At 37.6% G+C, this 17,297-nt stretch overlaps 2 protein-coding genes and 1 long non-coding RNA gene across 4 annotated transcripts; all 3 read left to right on the forward strand.

Annotated features, from left to right (window-relative positions):
- The first annotated feature begins 2,482 nt into the window (after positions 1–2,482).
- LOC127566270 (uncharacterized) lies at positions 2,483–8,281 on the forward strand. 2 transcript variants are annotated; one of them, XR_007955521.1, is made up of 3 exons: positions 2,483–2,527; positions 7,752–7,930; positions 8,011–8,281. It is a non-coding gene; the product is annotated as an uncharacterized LOC127566270 (long non-coding RNA). The 2 variants fall into 2 exon arrangements; XR_007955520.1 differs by lacking the exon at positions 2,483–2,527 and adding an exon at positions 6,477–6,521.
- Positions 8,282–11,947: 3,666 nt separating this feature from the next.
- On the forward strand, positions 11,948–12,914 carry LOC117577269 (ankyrin repeat and KH domain-containing protein 1-like). Its single transcript, XM_034262255.1, has 2 exons — positions 11,948–12,085; positions 12,279–12,914. Exons 1-2 carry the CDS (start codon positions 11,948–11,950, stop codon positions 12,912–12,914), a joined length of 774 nt encoding a protein of 257 aa, XP_034118146.1.
- Positions 12,915–14,846: 1,932 nt separating this feature from the next.
- Positions 14,847–17,226, forward strand: LOC127566273 (uncharacterized protein K02A2.6-like). Its single transcript, XM_052008294.1, has 2 exons — positions 14,847–16,318; positions 16,368–17,226. The coding sequence occupies exons 1-2, from the start codon at positions 14,847–14,849 to the stop codon at positions 17,224–17,226; spliced, it is 2,331 nt and encodes a 776-aa protein (XP_051864254.1).
- The last annotated feature ends 71 nt before the right edge of the window (positions 17,227–17,297 follow it).

Below are 17,297 nucleotides of genomic sequence, written 5' to 3' on the forward strand. Positions count from 1 at the left end.
TGGGAGAGATCCTCTCTGCGTGTCGCCAGCGTTCACACCTCTGATCCGGTGGGAGCTGGCCAAATCAGTTGTAACAACACTGCCACAAACAAAAACTCGAGGTTTGTGCGCGCGGTGCTGGTGTCTTAACCGACTCGGACCTAAAGAGCGCTGCGTCAATCTCTACGGTGGTGGAGGAGCGTCTTCCTCTTCAGTCACCTCGGCCAATCGCCAGCACCTTCAAGGTTGCGCAGCGGGGCACTGGAGGGCTGAAGGAGAAGGCCAAAAATAAGACGGCGACCAGCATTCACGCAAGGCTCAGTGGAGTAGCTAACCCTGTCCGTCAAGAATCAGGAGAGGCTTGCCTGGGCCAACACGTGGATGCGTTTAAAACCAAATTAGCCCCCTTCCAAATGATACTAAAGTGCAGACCGGTTCTTCCGGCCTGCAACAAGAAGGTGGAGTCCATGGCAATCAAGCGCAACGGTCTTGCTGAGAGTCCCAAGCAAGGGGCCCAGTGAGCAAGAGGCTGCGAACACCTGGCTCCACTCAAACGGACCGTACAGAACGAGACAGAGAGCAACGGTTGCTGAAACTGCCAGGCGGCATCTCGCCGTTGCTCTCATAGACAGAAGGGGACCCTAACGGGAAAACGGGTCTGCAGAGCGGTAACGCTTGACCCATAGTAAAGCTGGTCGACGCACTGTTTGTCAGGATGGAGAATGTCCCAGACAGTCCAATGCCTACATTCGAAGGCACTGGCTGAATGAATGGTGTCAAGATCCTGACATGCAAGGACGACCCAACATTACAGTGGCTGCAAGCGATCGTACCCCAAACTGGACGGACTGTGGGGAGGGGGCCAAGCTGGACGTGGTGGACAGGAATAACATTTCATCCATGCCGAAGGCGAAAGTCTTGCTGGACATGGTCTGATCCTCCAACAAACAATGTAATATTTACATAAACACATTTACTTTTTAGCAAAGGCTTGGGTGTTTTTTGGGAGCGCGATATTCCTGAAAACAGCGAATCTTTTTAACCCGCTACCCATATGGTAGAAGGGTAAGATAACTTTGTGCCGGCAGGAAATGTATGTAACAGGTAGAACGAGGCATCTCCGACCTATAAAAACTATATATATTTCTTGATCAGCATCAATAGCCGAGACGATCTAGCCATGTCCGTCTGTCTGTTTGTGTGTCTGTCGGTATGAAACACTGGATCTCGGAGACTATAAAAGAGCCAAAAAAAATTTTTCCACAGCATTTGTTATGTTTGCACGCAGATCAAGTTTGTTCAAATTTTTGCCACCTCCACTTTCACCCCCCGCAAGTCAAAAAAATCGAATAACAAGCGTAATTTTAAAGATAGAGCTCCGAATTTTGGTCTATACAATAAAAACAATAGTATTTATGAGATTTGATTGCGATCAGGTAAAAATAGTGTAAGGTGTGTAAGAAATACTGTTTGTATGAGTAAAAACGCCTCTTTTAGTTTGGCAGTATACTAACTCAAAGTTGTCGGTTGGTGGTGGTTGAAATAAGCTGTGAACCACTGTAGTTACAGAGGTTTTTGTTACTTTGGCTAACAATCTGGTATATTGTGCCGTCTATAGTATATTTTGAATGTGGTACTATACCGATATAACAAATATACCGTTTGGTATATATTTAGTATTTTCGGTATATTTTGAAAAATACCGAAATATTTGGCTTTTATTCAAATATGGATAGCGGCACATCTCACGGTCGAGCACACTCAACTGTAAATATTTTGGTTTTGTAAATGTGATTTTAAAATATTATGACTGTCATTATTATGATTTTGTAAATACTATTCTGTAAATAATTCAAATTTGAAATAAATACGTTAAACAAAACACAAATTCTTTTTATTTTAATTATTTATTGTCTATATTGTAGGAAGAAATCGATCAATTTGATTCGTGTATGTCGTCCGCTAATCCCGGGACTCGAACCCGAACACCACAATTAATGGTATATACAGTTTCTGGTGCACTCTTCTAGCACTCTTTAATTTTCTAGAAAATGTAAATTTCAAAACTTTTTTTTTTTGACATTGTCTAGTGTATTCATTTGATGACTACTACATAGCAAATTACAATAGTTTGCGAAAAAATTCAAAATACCATCTACATTTTCGATTATACGCTCTCCTAGACTTTTTCTGAGAAGTCGCGCATTGCTATAATATAAACAAAACGTTTAAGCCATTTCGAGAAATTAATTTAAGTGATTATTACCATGGTGGCAGCAGCGTGTAACGGTCGTAAGTTGGGACACGCTTTATGAGCTTGATGGCAACACTGGAACATAATGGAATAATGCACCAAGTGATTTATGAAGTTAAAAGTTTATAAAGTGAAAGTAAAAAATATATTGAAAATGCCACGTAAATTTATGTCCACCAAATCGTAAGTGCATACAGTAGTACATATGGGCAATTCTCAGAGGGATGTCGCCTGCGACCAGCTTTTCAGTGACAAAAAAAAACTTAACCGGAAACAATTTTAAAAATAAAACAAGTAAGTAGGTTACAGTCGAGTGTGCTCGACTGTGAGATACCCGCTACCCATTTTTAATAAGGTATTATTTTCAAAATATACCGAAAATATTAAAAAATACTAAAAATATACAAATGGTATATTTGGTATATCGATACAGCACACACCATTCAAAATATACCACAGACGGCACAATGTACCAGATTGTCGGCCAAAGCAACTAAGAGCCTATAGTAAGTAGGCGTTTTTGCCCATACAAAAGTATTTCTTTAATACACACAATTTTTATCTGATCGCAACCAATTTTCAGGAATCATAACTACTATAGTAATTATAGTATATACCAAAATCGCAACTCTAGCTTTAAATTTACGCTTGTTATTCGATTTTTTAGCCACCATCAATTGTTCACAAGTTGCTTGATTCATAAGAGTAGACACTGTTTGATCTGGGCCTTAGGGCATAAATCACCAAAATCCATTTTAGGCCTACCAATATCTGATGTTGACGTGACATGATATAAAACGAGAGGCATCATCAAACCATATCTGATTTTTTTTCTCAAAAAACTTAGTGTTGTAATGGCAATCCTTCCATTTCACTGCAAGCCTGCTTATAAAAATTAGCCAATTTTTTATTAATTTCTTTAATATCGTTGTCAGATATGTTTATGTTCTTCATAATTGTGTCAAATAAATATTCATTTAGCACCAACAATTTCCTTGATGCGACATTTTCGCCAAGCCACCTGCAAAACAGAACGCGCTTCGGGACTGACATTTCACCTTAAAAGTGCAATAAGCTTAAGAGTTGAACGTAGTTGGTTATCATTTTGGACATTTGCACATCACAAGAACTCACTCTTTACATAAATACTAAAATTAGCTTGAATACGATTGAATAACGTTAATTACAGTCCAATGAAGGCAGTAAAACGCTTAAAAACAATTCTTGCTAAGTCAACTTACAAATAACACATTTTTCAGCTACTCATGAAAAGACGGACCACGAACATACAATTTGTATTTAGTACATATCTTATTTTAAGGGAAACAAAAGTTATTTATATCAATATACTCAAATATATCACTTGTTTTGATTTAAGACGAATCACAAATAACCTCAAATCTGTGTGTAGACACGTGCCGCAAATAAGTTAAGTTTCAAAGCTCGCAGCCGATCAGAGATGCGCTGAAAAGCTCATTCAAAAGCTTTTTGAGCTTTTCAGACTGTTACCAATTAAATAAAATCAAAACTAAACGCAATATTTATATTTAAAAATATACTTTTATTCTGCTAGATTGGATTGGATCCACTGTGGTACGAGGTGTCTGGCGGTCAGGCTGAAAACGCTATGGGGGCTCCCCATGAATAAAATTAGCCAAATTATGTCTCAGTATGGAGCACATAAATAAATCAACTCGAGCTGGTATGTTAGCTAAAACGTCGGTGGAACGCGTGACTGCTACCACCGGCGGGGCACGGGTGGGAGAGATCCTCTCTGCGTGTCGCCAGCGTTCACACCTCTGATCCGGTGGGAGCTGGCCAAATCAGTTGTAACAACACTGCCACAAACAAAAACTCGAGGTTTGTGCGCGCGGGTGCTGGTGTCTTAACCGACTCGGACCTAAAGAGCGCTGCGTCAATCTCTACGGTGGTGGAGGAGCGTCTTCCTCTTCAGTCACCTCGGCCAATCGCCAGCACCTTCAAGGTTGCGCAGCGGGGCACTGGAGGGCTGAAGGAGAAGGCCAAAAATAAGACGGCGACCAGCATTCACGCAAGGCTCAGTGGAGTAGCTAACCTGTTCGTCAAGAATCAGGAGAGGCTTGCCTGGGCCAACACGTGGATGCGTTAAAACCAAATTAGCCCCCTTCCAAATGATACTAAAGTGCAGACCGGTTCTTCCGGCCCTGCCAACAAGAAGGTGGAGTCCATGGCAATCAAGCGCCAACGGTCTTGCTGAGAGTCCCAAGCAAGGGGCCCCAGTGAGCAAGAGGCTGCGAACACCTGGCTCCACTCAAACGGACCCGTACAGAACGAGACAGAGAGCAACGGTTGCTGAAACTGCCAGGCGGCATCTCGCCGTTGCTCTCATAGACAGAAGGGACCCTAACAGGGAAACGGGTCTGCAGAGCGGTAACGCTTGACCCATAGTAAGCTGGTCGACGCACTGTTTGTCAGGATGGAGAATGTCCCAGACAGTCCAATGCCTACATTCGAAGGCACTGGCTGAATGAATGGTGTCAAGATCCTGACATGCAAGGACGACCCAACATTACAGTGGCTGCAAGCGATCGTACCCAAACTGGACGGACTGTGGGAGGGGGCCAAGCTGGACGTGGTGGACAGGAATAACATTTCATCCATGCCGAAGGCGAAAGTCCTTGCTGGACATGGTCTGATCCTCCAACAAACAATGTAATATTTACATAAACACATTTACTTTTTAGCAAAGGCTTGGGTGTTTTTGGGAGCGCGATATTCCTGAAAACAGCGAATCTTTTTATACCCGCTACCCATATGGTAGAAGGGTAAGATAACTTTGTGCCGGCAGGAAATGTATGTAACAGGTAGAACGAGGCATCTCCGACCCTATAAAAACTATATATATTCTTGATCAGCATCAATAGCCGAGACGATCTAGCCATGTCCGTCTGTCTGTTTGTGTGTCTGTCGGTATGAAACACTGGATCTCGGAGACTATAAAGAGCCAAAAAAAATTTTCCACAGCATTTGTTATGTTTGCACGCAGATCAAGTTTGTTTCAAATTTTTGCCACCTCCACTTTCACCCCCCGCAAGTCAAAAAAATCGAATAACAAGCGTAATTTTAAAGATAGAGCTCCGAATTTTGGTCTATACAATAAAAACAATAGTATTTATGAGATTTGATTGCGATCAGGTAAAAATAGTGTAAGGTGTGTAAGAAATACTTTTGTATGAGTAAAAACGCCTCTTTTAGTTTGGCCAGTATACTAACTCAAAGTTGTCGGTTGGTGGTGGTTGAAATAAGCTGTGAACCACTGTAGTTACAGAGGTTTTTGTTACTTTGGCTAACAATCTGGTATATTGTGCCGTCTATAGTATATTTTGAATGTGGTACTATACCGATATAACAAATATACCGTTTGGTATATATTTAGTATTTTCGGTATATTTTGAAAAATACCGAAATATTTTGCTTTTATTCAATATGGATAGCGGGCATCTCACGGTCGAGCACACTCAACTGTAAATATTTTGGTTTTGTAAATGTGATTTTAAAATATTATGACTGTCATTATTATGATTTTGTAAATACTATTCTGTAAATAATTCAAATTTGAAATAAATACGTTAAACAAAACACAAATTCTTTTTATTTTAATTATTTATTGTCTATATTGTAGGAAGAAATCGAAATTATTTGATTCGTGTATGTCGTCCGCTAATCCCCGGGGACTCGAACCCGAACACCACAATTAATGGTATATACAGTTTCTGGTGCACTCTTCTAGCACTCTTTTAATTTCTAGAAAATGTAAATTTCAAAACTTTTTTTTTTGACATTGTCTAGTGTATTCATTTGATGACTACTACATAGCAAATTACAATAGTTTGCGAAAAAATTCAAAATACCATCTACATTTTTCGATTATACGCTCTCCTAGACTTTTTCTGAGAAGTCGCGCATTGCTATAATATAAACAAAACGTTTAAGCCATTTTCGAGAAAATTAAATTTAAGTGATTATTACCATGGTGGCAGCACGTGTAACGGTCGTAAGTTGGGACACGCTTTATGAGCTTGATGGCAACACTGGAACATAATGGAATAATGCACAAGTGATTTATGAAGTTAAAAGTTTATAAAGTGAAAGTAAAAAATATATTGAAAATGCCACGTAAATTTATGTCCACCAAATCGTAAGTGCATACAGTAGTACATATGGGCAATTCTCAGAGGGATGTCGCCTGCGACCAGCTTTTCAGTGACAAAAAAAAACTTAACCGGAAACAATTTTAAAAATAAAACAAGTAAGTAGGTTACAGTCGAGTGTGCTCGACTGTGAGATACCCGCTACCCATTTTTTAATAAGGTATTATTTTCAAAAATATACCGAAAATATTAAAAAATACTAAAAATATACCAAATGGTATATTTGGTATATCGATACAGCACACCATTCAAAATATACCACAGACGGCACAATGTACCAGATTGTCGGCCAAAGCAACTAAGAGCCCTAGTAAGTAGGCGTTTTTGCCCATACAAAAGTATTTCTTTAATACACACAATTTTTATCTGATCGCAACCAAATTTTCAGGAATCATAACTACTATAGTAATTATAGTATATACCAAAATTCGCAACTCTAGCTTTAAATTTACGCTTGTTATTCGATTTTTTTGATTTATGGGGGCGGAAGTGGGCGTGGCAAAAATTTGAAACAAACTTGATCTGCGTGCAAACATAACTCTCTCATATCTCTTATAGTCTCTGAGATCTAGGTGTTCATACGGACAGACGGACAGACGGACTTGGCTATATCGTCTCGGCTACATACATTCATGTTACATACATTTCCTGCCGGCACAAAGTTATAATACCCTTCTACCCTATGGGTAGCGGGTATAAAAATAGTGCTAATCCAAAGCTTTAAGAATAACCTTCACTTGTTTTTAAAATCGTTTTAGTTTATGTTTTTGTTGTCACTGAAAAGCTGGTCGCACGCGACATTTACCAGAGAATTACCCCATACATATGTATATTACATCCGGTGCGTACTTTAAGTGCAATAACATACATTAATATATGTATGTATGTATATATATATATGCATGTATATATATTATTCAGTGGCGCTTTTGTGACAATGCAGCGGCTATTCCGGGAAAATATATGTACATAAATTGATTGGAAACGTGTGTGTTCAAAGTGAATAATACTGTTTAACATGTCAATGTCATATATATACATATATATATATTCAAAGTGTAAAAGTATTGTAATTATATATATATATATATACATATGTATGTATAGATATAGAGATATTATTATTCACTTTGCAACACATTTTTTTTCTCAATATCTAAAAAGTCCCTGTACTGCCTTTAAAGCGTCCCTGTATTTAGTACAAGTAATAATTTCAGAGTCGATGGTCTTAGTAGCTAGCCCTTCCTTCTTTTAGTTATTATATTATTTTGTATAATAATTAACATGTAAATAAATAAATAATTTCAATGTTTCTTATGCATTTATAGCAATTATGGATATAAGGATGCTATACAGGAGGCAGTTTCCGAGGGACTAATTTCCGGAAGCACACTTTCGACGTTGGATTACCAAACGTTGTTGGACAAACTAAATACCAATCAGAAGCGAGTTATTCCATTTGGCAACACTAGCAAGACTCGTTATGCCTTGCTAAAGTGCTTTCAACGTGGAAGTATTAAAAATTTGAATTTAATATATGTAAATATTTGTAGATCAATTCAATTCTAATGTGAATTTTTTTTATAGTTTTAGGCAAAAACCAATGATGTCACTAATGGAATCTATGAGTCTTAGGGTAGCTATGAATTAAGTTCAAATATAAAATTAACATCAAGTATATATTCTACTGACATTTCCATTGAGCCGGCAGACGAAACATTGATAGAAGCCAATTTGAAATGGTTTCGAAAAGAGTGCCATAGTGGAAATGAAAGTTTGATTCGATCGGTCCACCTAGCTGACAATTTGAATGGCCCACGTGCAATGTTTTCAAAATGCAATTATGAGGACTGTGAATTTAAGGCAATCGATTTTAAAAATATGTATTCCTTATTAACTAACAAGTTCTCTGCTTCAAAAAGTATAGAGAACATGATTAGAGAAGCTTACAACTCTCATAATAATGCGTGTGTTCTATACTTTAAGAAGCTAAGAATTAATAAATTAAATTTTGTAGCGTATGGTTATTGTAAGGATTCATCTTGCAATAGCTTTATATTTAAAGGGTCTTTTGATGGGGTGGTTGAAGTACTAAACACGTAGTCTTAAATAACACACACTAGATATTTTAAAAAAGCAAACACAGTGCAGGGCTGTGCACAGATTAATGGAAAGAGCCTCCATAAAAAACTGTACTGGGTTTGAATATAATGTTAAAAAATTAACAAGTTAAATATGACTAGAGCTTTAGTTGGAAATGACCAGATGACAAATGAGAAACTTCCATTTTATAGAAATTTAATATCAGAAAAGAACGGCAAATTTGATTTCGACAAGGATCCTTTTGTCGATGCTTTCGGTATGATTTCTAACGGGCATTCTCATTTTATTCAGTATTTATCAACCAAACTCGAAGTCTTTTTATGGGACAAAGAACATATTAATATGTTATTTACCCATATAAAACAAGGCACTTTACATATGGATGCCACAGGAAATGTAGTGCAGCCTTTGCACTTTGTAGATGAGAGAATATTTTTGTATTCATTAGTAGCCCATATCCCTAAGCTCCATATTGTATTCCAGTAGCTCATGTAATACTTTCGAATCATACATCGTATGACATTGGAAGATTTTTTGTGCGAATTACGGGAGTCTTGTTTAAAAAATCGATTCAAATGGCCTATTTGCAGGAGAATAATAACTGATGTTAGTTTTGCTATTATTAGGGCCATTTTAAAAGAGTTTAATAATCTTGCCATTGTAAATTATAATGAAATTTGTTTTAATTATGTATATACATTATATACATATACATATATATTATGTAATAATAGTTCAATTTTTCCTAATGTTTGTGTTCAGTTTTGTACAAGTCAAATCAAGTCAAATCACTATTGCAAAATTATGTGCCGTAATATTGATGAAATAGTTGGTTTGCACATTAAGAACATTTTTAAGAAATTGCTTAGGCTACGCCAATTCGATTGACAACGTGCTAGAATTAGAAAAATGGTTCAAGAATCTTGCAATCATTCTTCTTTCTCCATGTATTAATAATATAGTTGATAACGCCAAAGCATATTTTATAAAATACCGTAACGAATGATAAAGTAACTGATATAACACTAAATTCAATAACTTTGGCAAGTCCGTTTCGTACAAAATCGTAAACCATTTACAGTGAAGTCTTTAATATTTTAGATAAATTTAATACATCTATAGAAATCTGTAAAAGAATTGTCCCCACAAGCAACCAGATAAATAAGAACACTTTGATTTTATATTTTATGAACCGCACAAACTCGCTGACGAAACTCAAGTGACGCTAATTAGACGCGTGCACAAAAGTGATGGAATGTGTGAGAGGGACGACCAGAAGGCTCCGTTGCCGTTGCCTCTTGAGATCCCTTTCCACCAATACATACACAATATATGTAATGCGCGAATATCAATATGACTCTTGCACTTTTATGTAGTTACATACGTATTTTTCAGCAGTAACTATCTATATATTGGCAATCATTTTGAATAATTATAAAACTATGAACATATGTATATTAGAGCATAATTGAAGAGCCATATTATGACTGCAACTCTTCTTCTTCTTCAATACCATTAAAAAAGAAAAAACACAAATGAAAATTTTGTTCTCGAAATATTTGTCTATAATTAAAAAATATATAAAAATATATGTACATATATAATTAAATGTTCGCGCTTCACGAACAGTAAAAAAAATAAAACAACAATGATTTATTTTTATTTTCTTGGTAGACTACTTTATTGTTATTTATAAGTTCGCGGGCTACGCGTCTTAGGCGAGGAAAGTGTCTTTAAAAACTAATTTCACAATATTCTGAGCTTTAACATGAAACTTCTTACTACGACTTAAAGCTAACATACGTGTGATGTTTGGTGTTTGTGTTAGTGCATTAATGCTGAGTCCTCAAGTTGCAAGTGGACAAATTTTAATTGACTTTGGACTTTTGAAAGTGGCATGATTGCAAATGTAATAGGATCTTTCTGTTTGTGACAATTGGTCGCCGTCGCAAAAAGTGTTTATGCTTACACTATGATTTGTGGGAAAGAATTTGGAAGATAGGGGAATAATTATGAGTATGTGTCACATACGAAAAAATATTATGGAGGTGGATATATTACTATATACATAATAAGTTCAAGTGAAGTCCTGGTCGAAATTTGATGTAGGTCTTAGACGTTGATGTACACAGTACATTCAAGTGGTCCACATGAACACCAAGTCGAAGCTTGTTTCATAAGTACCTGAAATGAAATTAAAGTAATTATTATAAATGCGAGTTCTTATGACAACAATAAAAATGAAAAACTATTTGGCAATCAAGAATCAGAAGGCAAAACAAAGATTAAAAGACATTTACCCGTCGGAGATTTGACATAATTTGCAAATTATATAATTCTGTGTATCACCATAATAGACTCGTTTGCAATTATTGCATATAGGTCGATCACAAAAAATACACTGAGATTCGAAAGGTGATTTCTGCTCACCACAGCAGTGTAAACAAAAACCATCTAGAGAATCTCCATACCGTAGAAGTTTATCAAACAATTGGCTCCTAAATAAATCATGCGATTTTAAATTAGTAAGCGAAGTGTTTAATAAAAATCTTTCAGCGTATTGCAAAATAAAAATGCCACAATTGTAGCTATCAAATTGAGAATCATGTGGTATTTTAAATATGGAATAAGTTGCGTTAGGCTCTACATGATTTAACAATTTTATATAATATAATAATTTTCAAAAACAGAAGTGTTGTAAAAAGGCTTCCCAGACTCAAATCAATTAAATAAGGCGAGTGGTTGTTTTGTTTTAAATTAATTCTTGTTATATTTCTTCACTTGTACAACTTGTCCGTTCTAAGTCAAAAATACAAAAGGGAAGAGAGCTTAAGACGCACACACAAACGGCAAATTTATATATTGCATTTATGGAGCAAATATAATGCGACTTGGCAAATTTATTTCAAAACAAAAAAAAAAAGTGAGATACCCGCTACACATTTTGAATAAAAGCAAAATATATATTATATATCATTAAAAATAAAAAAAGTTTGTAACCCGGGCGGGCTCGAGCCCGAGTACCCGATTAATCGAGCAAATATAATGCGACTTGGCAAATTTATTTCAAACCAAAAAAAAAAAAGTGAGATACCCGCTACACATTTTGAATAAAAGCAAAATATATATTATATATCATTAAAAATAAAAAAAGTTTGTAACCCGGGCGGGCTCGAGCCCGAGTACCCGATTAATCGATTAATATCATATGTATGATTAATCGAGCCATCACTATTCTCGTCTGTCAAATATTTCTGACAATTGTGTTTCATTTTTGTTAAAAATGTTTCCATTCCAAGAACAAAAAAATCGACCAGCACTAATTGAAGCGGCTGCTTCGGGTCACTATGATATTGTCATAGTGCTCCTCAGAAACAACTTCAATATAAATGAAAGATGTGAAAATGGGGAAACGGCGCTCATGGTTGCCAGCGCGGGCGGTTATTTTGATGTGGTGAATGCACTGCTAAGCCATGGCGCAAACATTAATGAGCACAATGTGATTGGACATACACCGCCTATGAAAGCCGCAAGTGGCGGCCATGTGAAAGGAGCCAAGGTTAGTATCGAGTCATAGGCAGTAAATTGACCATTGAAAAGTTATTAGAATCCGAGATTTGATTGCAACTGTCTTCAGTGAATGGAATTAATGATTTCGTTATTAGATATCTTATCTGATGTATAGAGAATGTATTAACTACTCTCACCCTTTAATCTGCTGATTAATCTAATGTTTAATGTCTCTCTCATAGGTACTTCTCGAGCGTGGAGCCGATATCAACACCCGCTCCAATGAGTACAACGAGAGTGCATTGTCAGTGGCTAGCTACAAGGGTCATATTGATTTGGTGCGTTTCCTACTGCAAGCTGGCGCCGATCACTTGAACTTCGCTTTTTCAGCGGCTTCAACAGGTGGCCAAGTGGAAGTAGCGCAATTATTATTAGACTCCGGAGCGCAAGTCAATAGTTCCACTTATCCACTGCCATCGCCGCTGGAATTTTCAATTAACAATAGTGACGTTGAGGTTACCACTTTGCTCATCCAGGCCGGGGGCAACATTAATGGGGCCATTACAAATGGCAACACGTATCTCATGATGGCAGCTGGCAAGGGGGACGTGAGAATGGTGAACTTATTATTGGAGAGCGATGCGGTTGTGGATGCAGTGATGGAAAATGGAGACACGGCGCTGATGATTGCCTGTAAGAAAGGACATACCGTTGCGGCTAGTGTGCTCCTCTCATATGGCGCTAATCTGGAGCACACGACGGAGGACAACCGTACGCCACTTATGGAGGCTTATCGTGCCGGCCACTTGACGACCGTGAACTTACTCATCGAGAAGGGCGCACGAGTTACCTTCTCTACCCTATTCGTAGAGATGTAGAGTCTATGACAAACATGAAGAGGCACGATCCGACTGGACACAATCGGAACGACCGTTATAAAAAAACGACAAAAAAAGAGTAGACAGAATTGCGAAGTGACGTTTGGTTCGACTCTGCAGTCGAGTGTGAATACTGCAACTAAGCAGACGTCGAAATAAAAAGAGAAAGAGTAAAAAAAACAACTGTGCGTTTTAATTTATATCAACAAAAAAGACATCTACACCAATAGTGTTACTAACTTATTGGTAACTCACGCAAATAGACGACCAGCTCCATGGTAAAATTGGCTTCGCTTGCTGTCCATTTTTGTTCTTCACTCGCACTTTTATTATTACTTGTATACTTCAGTTTCACTTGTGATCTCGAGGTGTACAGTCGACTTACTTCGCAAGCTACGCTTAACTAAGTAAACCGCCGCTCTTCCATTACTCGAAAGCTCTGTTATCTGCACTCTCGCACAATACAAACCAATAATCAAACGAAACTAAACAAGAGTCGAAAATATTGGTATAATCGGACAATAAATTGCAACAAAAGTGCGATATTTTAAGTCTGCTTCAATAAGCAATATATGATATCTGATATTACAGATCTTAAATGAGAACACTATTTACTAAAACAAATGTTATTACATATGACAAGTTAAATTTAAAAGTTAATAAGAAGATTTTAGACGATTTGAGGCGACCGCTGAGAACATGTTTAGTTTTATGAAGCATGATGATGCAGAAAACTATAATATTTTTTGTTTTAAAGATAAGTTTTTGAATTGATGAATATGCTTTAATTATACGTAAACGTATAGCAAAAAATTATTTTCCATTAAGTCTTAATCCCTTAATATTATGAAGCCGACTTGAGGAAACAATTTCGTTCAGCTAGCAAAAAACTCGATTTCTTATGATCAGAAGTGAAATTAATAAAAAATTTAATGATATAATACTCAAAATTTAGGTCAAAATTTATAAAATTGTTAATTTTTAAAATCATCCAAATATAAAAAAAAATTTTATTAAAAAAAAATATATCCAGTAGGAGTAGATACGCCCACTTTTCACAAATTATTTTAGGGACCTTCCTTAGTTCAACTAAAAAAACCGAATCAAAAAACTCCTGTAGCTTATGTGTTATTAATTTCCATCAAGAAAAGTGGTCTTCTGGACCATAGTGTGCTGTGCTGAGTAGAAACCACCTTCCGAATCTCAGTGTATTTTTTGTGATCGACCTACATATGTATGTATGTATATTGTGAACAACGGACAAATTAGCCAGTGTTCATAAGCCCTGATTTATCGGTATCGATACTGCATGCAGTATTGGTATCGCGATATTAGTACTTAAGTATCGATAATCAATAAGAGTAGTTGTAAGCACGCACTTGAGCAAGAAACAAGTTGCCGAAAAATATTATAATTTAACAATGTTAATACACAACAACTCAATTATCCAAATAAACCTACAAATACACTCGAAGGCCTATTAATTCCTCTCAAACCCCTCTCACAGTTCAGAAGTGGGATTCTTGAGGTTGGATGTGTGAAACGAAGGAGTGGTGCTGAAAACTCACAAAAAGCAAGAAGAATTGTCGGCGTGGAAAGTTGTAATGGGATGTGTTCCCAAATGTCTATGTGACAGCGTATATTGCAAATTACGGATGTGTTCCTTTTCCACGTGGCAGACGAATTCAAAATAGAGAGATCAGGAATCTTAGTGAACCTGTGGAAGCAAGAGACGATTTCAAGAATCTGTGTGAACTTGAAGATATATGTATGTACATACAAAAGGCTTGTGTGTATACGAAAAGTTGTGGTGAAATTCGCAAACAGACGCCAACGTTGTGAAATACTTAGCAGTTGTCTCGCTTGCACACATGCAACGGGAATTGCGCAAATAGTAAAAGCAAAGTCAGAGAGACGATCGAATTTGGAAAAATGACGAAAATAGATGGACTCAAAGTAGACGAGTTAAGGTACCTGCTACGAGCTAGAAATTTGTCAAGCTCAGGCACCCGAGCTGAGTTAATTCTAAGATTAATTGAATTTGAGCAATCGGAAGAAGTAGAGATGCCAGTAACGGCTGGGCTTTCTACGCAGCAAGAAGAAGCGATGACGTCACAATCAGCGGCAATTTCACAATTGCAAAATGAAATGAAAGCATTGACGAATATGATGGGTCAGCTAGTCGCAATGCAAAGGCAAAATGCAGAAGCATCAATGGCAAACAATCAACAGCAGCAAATCATTGAAGTGGAACCCGAAAATATCAACAATGATAACAGACATATTGGACAGGTCATGAGACAAGCATCGGTGAAAGAAATTGCAAACACCTTGCCGGAGTTTGATCCAAGTGATGAGAACGCCATTTCCGTAAACCAGTTCATTGATCGAGTCAACAAAGTGGTTGATGCTTATCAATGGGACGAGAAATTTGTATTACTCGCAATATACACACGACTAAAGGGACCAGCCAAGATGTGGCTCGATTCCTCACCTATTCTCCACACGACATGGAATAGTTTTGCGGAAGCTATACAGGATGAGTTCGGAGCAAACCCAGACGAAGCAGAAGTGCATTTTACTATTGCAAATGCAACCAGACGATCAAAGGAGACGGTCAAGGAGTACTGTTTCAGGATGTCCGCCCTTGGGGTGCGGTACCAGCTAAGCGAAGCAGCTATTATAAGATATGTAAGATCAGGACTACAGCACCGAGAACTGCAAAACAGTATTGCAGCGATTCACTTCTCGTCAATGAAGCAACTTCGTGATGCAGCTGAATCTTATTTTGTAAACAGAGGTCGACCGAGCACAACAAAAAAAGAATTCTTACCAAAAGGCAGCAACTTCGAGCAAAAGCAGGACAACGATGTAAAGTCATCAAAATCAAGGGAAACCCTGAAGTGTTACAACTGCGGAGAGTTGGGACACTTTGCTAATTCGTGCACAAAGGAAAAGAAAAAGCTGCGCTGTAATAAATGCAACAAGTTCCCTGAGCCAAACGGAGCTTGTCAATCCGCGAATACAATGCGTTTAGGAGCCACCAATCATGACAAACTTTTCATCAGAAAAATTTTGATAAATTCACACGAGTATAGCGCCTTCATTGATACAGGTAGCCAGGCTAGTATCATGCGCCAATCTGTTGCCAAGAAAATCAACGCTGAACGCCACAAATGTTCTATGCAAATAAGAGGCATTTGCGGGGGTTCATGTATCCTCACAGAAGCGATCATTGTGGACATGGACATCGAAGGAAAAGTGGTCACAGCAAAAGTATATGTAGCAGACGACGACCTGTTACAGGAGGATTTCCTATTGGGACAAGATGTTATCATTAGCGCTCATCTCACGCTAAGCTTGGAGCCACATGTCACAGAAGTTAAGCGAGCAGTTCATCAGCAGTTAATTCCAATCGGCAATGCTATAGACAAACTTCTGATCAATTTTCAGAATGATCAAGAAAGAAAGATTCCCCAACGTTTTCTCTACAGGATTGCAAGACATCGGAAAAACAAATTTAGTCCAAGCCCATATAATTGTTGAGAGCGGTCAGACAGTTTCTCAAGCGCCTTATCGAGTTTCCGAGTTGTTGGAGCAGGATATTATAACGTTATCCACATCAGAGTACGCCAGCCCGATAGTGCTCATCAAAAAGCCGAATGGTAGTGATCGAATGTGTGTCGATTACAGACGTCTGAACAAGTTGATCAAGAAGGAAAATTTCCCAGTACCAAACATTGAAGAGCGCCTGCAGGAGGCAAAACGATATAAGTACTTTTCATCCCTGGACCTTAACAGTGGCTATTACCAGATTGAAATAGCACCAGAGAGCAGGAAATTCACAGCATTTATCACCACCGATGGATTATATGAATTCAAGCGACTTCCATTTGGATTGAAAAACGCACCTGCTGTTTTTAATCGACTTATGGCAGAATTACAGAGGAGAGTGTACAAAGGCGATATGATACACTACATGGATGACATCCTTATTGGTAGCCATACTTTTAGCGAAATGTATGAGAAGCTAGAGCGAGTCCTTAAAGTTTTGCATGAGTGTGGATTGACTTTAAACGTGGATAAATGTGAACTATACAAGCAGTCAATCACATTCCTTGGTCACCAAATACATGCAGACGGCATTAGCCCTGGAGATATTAAGACGAATGCCATTAGAATGTTTCCGAAACCCACCAATGTAACCGATGTGAGAAAGTTCCTGGGTCTCACTGGTTATTTTCGCAAATTCGTAGCTGGATATGCTATCATCTCAGAGCCATTGCGTTTCCTATTGCGAAGATCATCATGAGATGGATACAGCATGCCTAAAGATTTCAAAAGCCATAATTGACGAAGCTGATTGGTTATTTTCTATACAAT

This window comes from Drosophila albomicans, unplaced genomic scaffold (genome assembly GCF_009650485.2).
Source record: "Drosophila albomicans strain 15112-1751.03 unplaced genomic scaffold, ASM965048v2 utg000119l_pilon, whole genome shotgun sequence".
NCBI classification, from domain to species: domain Eukaryota; kingdom Metazoa; phylum Arthropoda; class Insecta; order Diptera; family Drosophilidae; genus Drosophila; species Drosophila albomicans.